Source organism: Aptenodytes forsteri, unplaced genomic scaffold, assembly GCF_000699145.1.
Source record: "Aptenodytes forsteri isolate BGI_AS27 unplaced genomic scaffold, ASM69914v1 Scaffold193, whole genome shotgun sequence".
Lineage (NCBI taxonomy): Eukaryota > Metazoa > Chordata > Aves > Sphenisciformes > Spheniscidae > Aptenodytes > Aptenodytes forsteri.
This window is the reverse complement of record NW_008795405.1, coordinates 17,908,033-17,912,406: the sequence shown is the minus strand read 5'-3', so window position 1 is coordinate 17,912,406 and position 4,374 is coordinate 17,908,033. Positions and strand designations below refer to the sequence as shown.

Genomic DNA, 4,374 nt, shown 5'->3' with positions numbered 1-4,374 from the left:
CAAACGCAGCAGTGTCAGAGAGAAATGAATGTAGTCATTTGCTGTGATGGACCTACGGGGCCCAGGGCTTGATTCCAGTTCCTAAAGATTTCTTGTGTTTTTAGACCCATTTTTAATTGCTTTGTCTCATCAGGGAAAACAAGCATGTGAGCCGCAGGTCTTTTCTGTAAACTATAAAGTGCTAAGAGAATATAAGTATTATCATTGCTATTTATTTTACCCTTTGGTGTTTTCTCTCTCTTTCCCGATTGGTTTATGATGACTAATGTCAAAACTCTGTTCCCAGTTCTCTCTCTTGGGCAAAGAGATAATATAATATGACATTTAATACAGGGTACCACAGGCCATCCTCCCTCTTCCAGCCATTAAAAATCACGAACATAGCAAGAAGCAATCGTAACAATATATGTATCTTTTTATTCACAGATAAAAACTGAAGCAAGCTGTTATAATACATATTTGTACAAAGGATTTGAAAAAACCATAAAAAGGAAGATGATTAGAAAATATGATTCATTATGAAATGTGGTATTACATACACTATTAAACCTTTTCAAAAGTATTTGTTTGGCAACAATTTATCAATAGTTTCCACACTTAAGTGGCCTCCTTCAAAAAAGCACAAATCTCATGCAGCATGTATAAACTTGATCCTGAGGGTTTGCCTTCCTTAGAAAAACTGTAAAAAGATATACTATTTGTCTTAAAAGTTCAAAATGCAAATGCTATATTTATAGTCAAAACTATATTTAAATATGGACCTAACTTAACATTTACAAAAACTTTTTGTTCCTTTTTTTTGTTTGTTTTATGGTTTTGGTAATAAACATAATTCTCAATTCCTGCAGTCAGAGAGGAAAAAAGAAAACCAAAACAAACCACAGTGCCCTTTGTAGACTTCCTCACATTAAGTTTACGACTCCAAAAAGACCAGGTCTGTGATAAGTGAGGTTAGTAACCAAGGAAGTAGGTAAGCAGTTAATATATATCTATATATGTATATATAAAATGGAAAACAAACATTTATTTTGATCTGAAAAAGTAATAATACAAAACCTGAAGGTAAAACAATCATCTCAAAATGCCATAATACACCTTTTCAATAGATAAATGTTCATAAAAATATCTTGAACCCTAACCAAGAAAACAATTATAATACAATTTTAATTCTGCTACATAAAACAGCTTTTCTATGAAACAAGAAGGCAAGTTCAGGTATGAAAACATAATTTACTTATTGCTTTTGCTACAATGTTGTTTGTTTTTTACATATAGTCATAAATACACTATACAGTATAAAATATTTCGTAGGAATACATTTTGTGGTCTGCTTAGGTTTGCTGGCTTTAATTCTAGCACCAAATACAAAAATGAAAATCAAATGAACTTTAAAGGCACTTCAATTGTATGTTTGTTTGTTTGTTAATTAACATCTTGGTTTGTACTAAAAATTTCTTCACTTCCCTCTGGTAGAAGCAATACTTGATCCTACTTTTATCTTTGTACAGTTCAGGTCACGTTGAGGCACCAAATGATTTGTGAACATTCCCATCCCTCAGCTGTTTCTTTCTCTTACAACATTCATTGTTGCTTTTTAGGCTTCACCTTTCCTCCTTCACTTCCCAGCTACTTAATCTCTTTACTTCTTCATGTCAGACGATCCAGCTTCACTTCCTTCAGTCCCTTGAAAAACCCCTCTTCAAACCTCCACTTCCCTTACTCCATCTTGTGCATCTGTTATTCCAATATCAAAACACGTCACTATCATGATGTGTGACTTGCACAGATTAACACACTGCTCCAGTTCCTCTGTCACTTGTTCCAGTGCCTCCAGGTACTCCTGTGACTCCTTATCGAGATCAGGATCCACTTCAACTGTCAGACAAAAAATCAGTGAGTAAGAGAAACAGCTCATAGCAAAACATTATTCTATCACAAGGGAGCCAATAACGTAGAGTACAGTTTTATTTCTCTTGAACTGAGAAATTTTTTTCCACTTTGTTCAGCAGATGCACAACTCTACCTTGAGGGTCCAGTTAAGCACAAGCACTCAGCCTGTGAACAAATCTCATGCCTCAGTTTCCCAGCTATAACATGGATATGGAAACGTTTTTTTCCTTCTTTGGAAAGAAGGATAATAAAAGGTTATATAAATATTTGATATTAACAAGCATCACAGTAAGTCTCTGCATTGTTTTGACATTCTCATCTGGTTGGTTTGGAGGGGGGTTTTTTTGTTCATTTCTGGTACTACTCAGCACTTATCACAGAAATACGAATGGAGCCACAGACTATTTTAGGGCTCAATTCAGCAAAATATCTTACCAAGTGCTTAACTTTTTCAGTGGGACTGCTCGCATGCTGAAAATTTGTTACATGCTGATCATACTGCTGGTTTTGCAAAATACTTACAGTCTTCTTTCCACTTATTTGGATCCATCATCAACCTGCACTTTGTCTCTTCCAACTCTTCCTTCAAAAATTCATGCTTTGCCTTTACTTCTCTGATTCGCTGCTGGCGCCTTTCTAGTATCTTCAGCTTGGTATGGAAATACATCAGACCCTTTTAAGACACAGAAAGACCATTTCATGAATTTGCCTGTTATGAGCTGACCTCCAACAGTTTGACACAAATTGCTCCCAGCTCATTACTTATAAGAGTTAGCAGGTGGGTTGTTTTGTTTGGTTGTGGGGTTGGTGTTTTTTCTGGTTTTTTGTTTTTCTTATTTGAAGTTTACATTAAGGGATTCTAATCTATAGGAACAGCATGCTACATCACTCGAGCATTTGTTGCACTTCTCTGAAGTAGCAAACATCTCTAATACATTCTGAAATTACTACTGTTTGTAGAGGAATTTTTTTTTCCCAGCAGTGCAAATGGTAAACACAGCCTAATAATAACGTGAGAGTTATATTTAATCCTAAAACATATGAATTCTTATTTTCTTAAAAGCATTCCTACCTTCTCAACATCCTGGAAAGGCTATTATGAAAGAAATGGGAAAAAGGCATCAGAAGAATATAGAATTCTGGTCTCTAAAATAGAATTAGCTGAAGTGTTTTCCAATTACAAGTAAATTAAACTCAGTGTATCCCTGATTTAATAGAATCCTGTCATTTACATAAAGAGTTAATGACCCTATAGTTGAGGGAGGCTGTAAGGTTTCATCAGCCAGGCTAAGATTATAAAAGTCTTCTCATAATGTATTCATTGGTAACTTCCATTTACACCATCAGTCATGTTAGACACAATTAATTTTAGACAGTAATCATTTTCATTTTCTGTGTTAAGGGTACCCCAACATATGAATTGTAAAATTAATAATTATAGTGCTTTAATTGCAATCAATTTCCTGAACACCATTCCAGCATTCAAGCAAGAATTCTGCCTGTATACTGTAATTTGTCTACAGCTGTAGTAAAATATGTGCTGACCTCAGTTTCCTCTTGTCTGTGTCGCTGTAATCGTTCCACATCATCTATCTCATAAACTTTAATTTCAAATGGCTCTTTTAAAGTGCCTGGTAAAGGTGGTAGATCAACCCATTGGCCAGTGACGCTGGGTTTTCTTCCTAGGGAGGCAGCATCTGGCAATGGAGCAGGAATCAGTCTACGACGCTGGAGACCTAAAATGCAAAAGACAAGCGTTCCTCAGACTCTAAAAGACTATCAGACTGCAGAACGCACTGCAGTGAATGAATTAAAGAAAGATCTAGATTCTCAGGATACTTAGGAAGAAATGCTTTTCTTGATCTTTCCCTTTTAGTGAAATACCCTCAGGCTGCTAATTGAGTTACTGCCTTGGCAAAGTATGTTCCACTTGGTTCATGGATGGGAGTAACAGCAGTTCCTCTCCCAAAGCAGATGTCTGAGCATCAGTTCTTTATTCTCTCCTTGCAAAAATATTTTGCCTGGATTAATTTTTCTTTGGTGGGCTACAGTGGTATTCATTACCTTGCAATAGCAATGAGATAGTGAGTAATTTCAAACCAATACTGATAATGGCAGATGAATCTGGAAATCTGCTCCTCCAGTTAAAGCCAAGCAAGGCTATGTAAGATCCCTCTCATTGCATTACCTCTTTGCAAACAGTTCCCTCCAGAACTACTACCAATGCTGTAAGGTGTGTATTGAGTTTGCGTGGCCAGGTTTTGGTAGCAGGTGGGGCTACAGGGGTGGCTTCTGTGAGACACTGCTAGAAGCTTCCCCCATGTCCGACAGAGCCAATGCCAGCCAGCTCCAAGGTGGGCCAAGGCCGAGCCCATCAGCGACAGTGGTAGTGCCTCTGTGATAACATATTTAAGAAGGGGAAAAACTGCTGCACAACTGCAGCCAGAGAGAGGAGTCAGAATATGAGAGAGAAACAACTCTGCA

General features: G+C 36.9%; 1 protein-coding gene across 1 annotated transcript in view; it reads right to left on the bottom strand.

Annotated features, from left to right (window-relative positions):
* Positions 1–1,330: 1,330 nt before the first annotated feature.
* KIF26A (kinesin family member 26A) overlaps positions 1,331–4,374 on the bottom strand; it is a 66,453-nt gene continuing 63,409 nt past the window's right edge. Inside the window, 3 exon segments of the mRNA XM_019472475.1 lie at positions 1,331–1,875; positions 2,413–2,563; positions 3,436–3,626. Of these exon segments, the coding sequence (XP_019328020.1) occupies positions 1,700–1,875; positions 2,413–2,563; positions 3,436–3,626 (518 nt within the window). The 3' untranslated portion in view covers positions 1,331–1,699.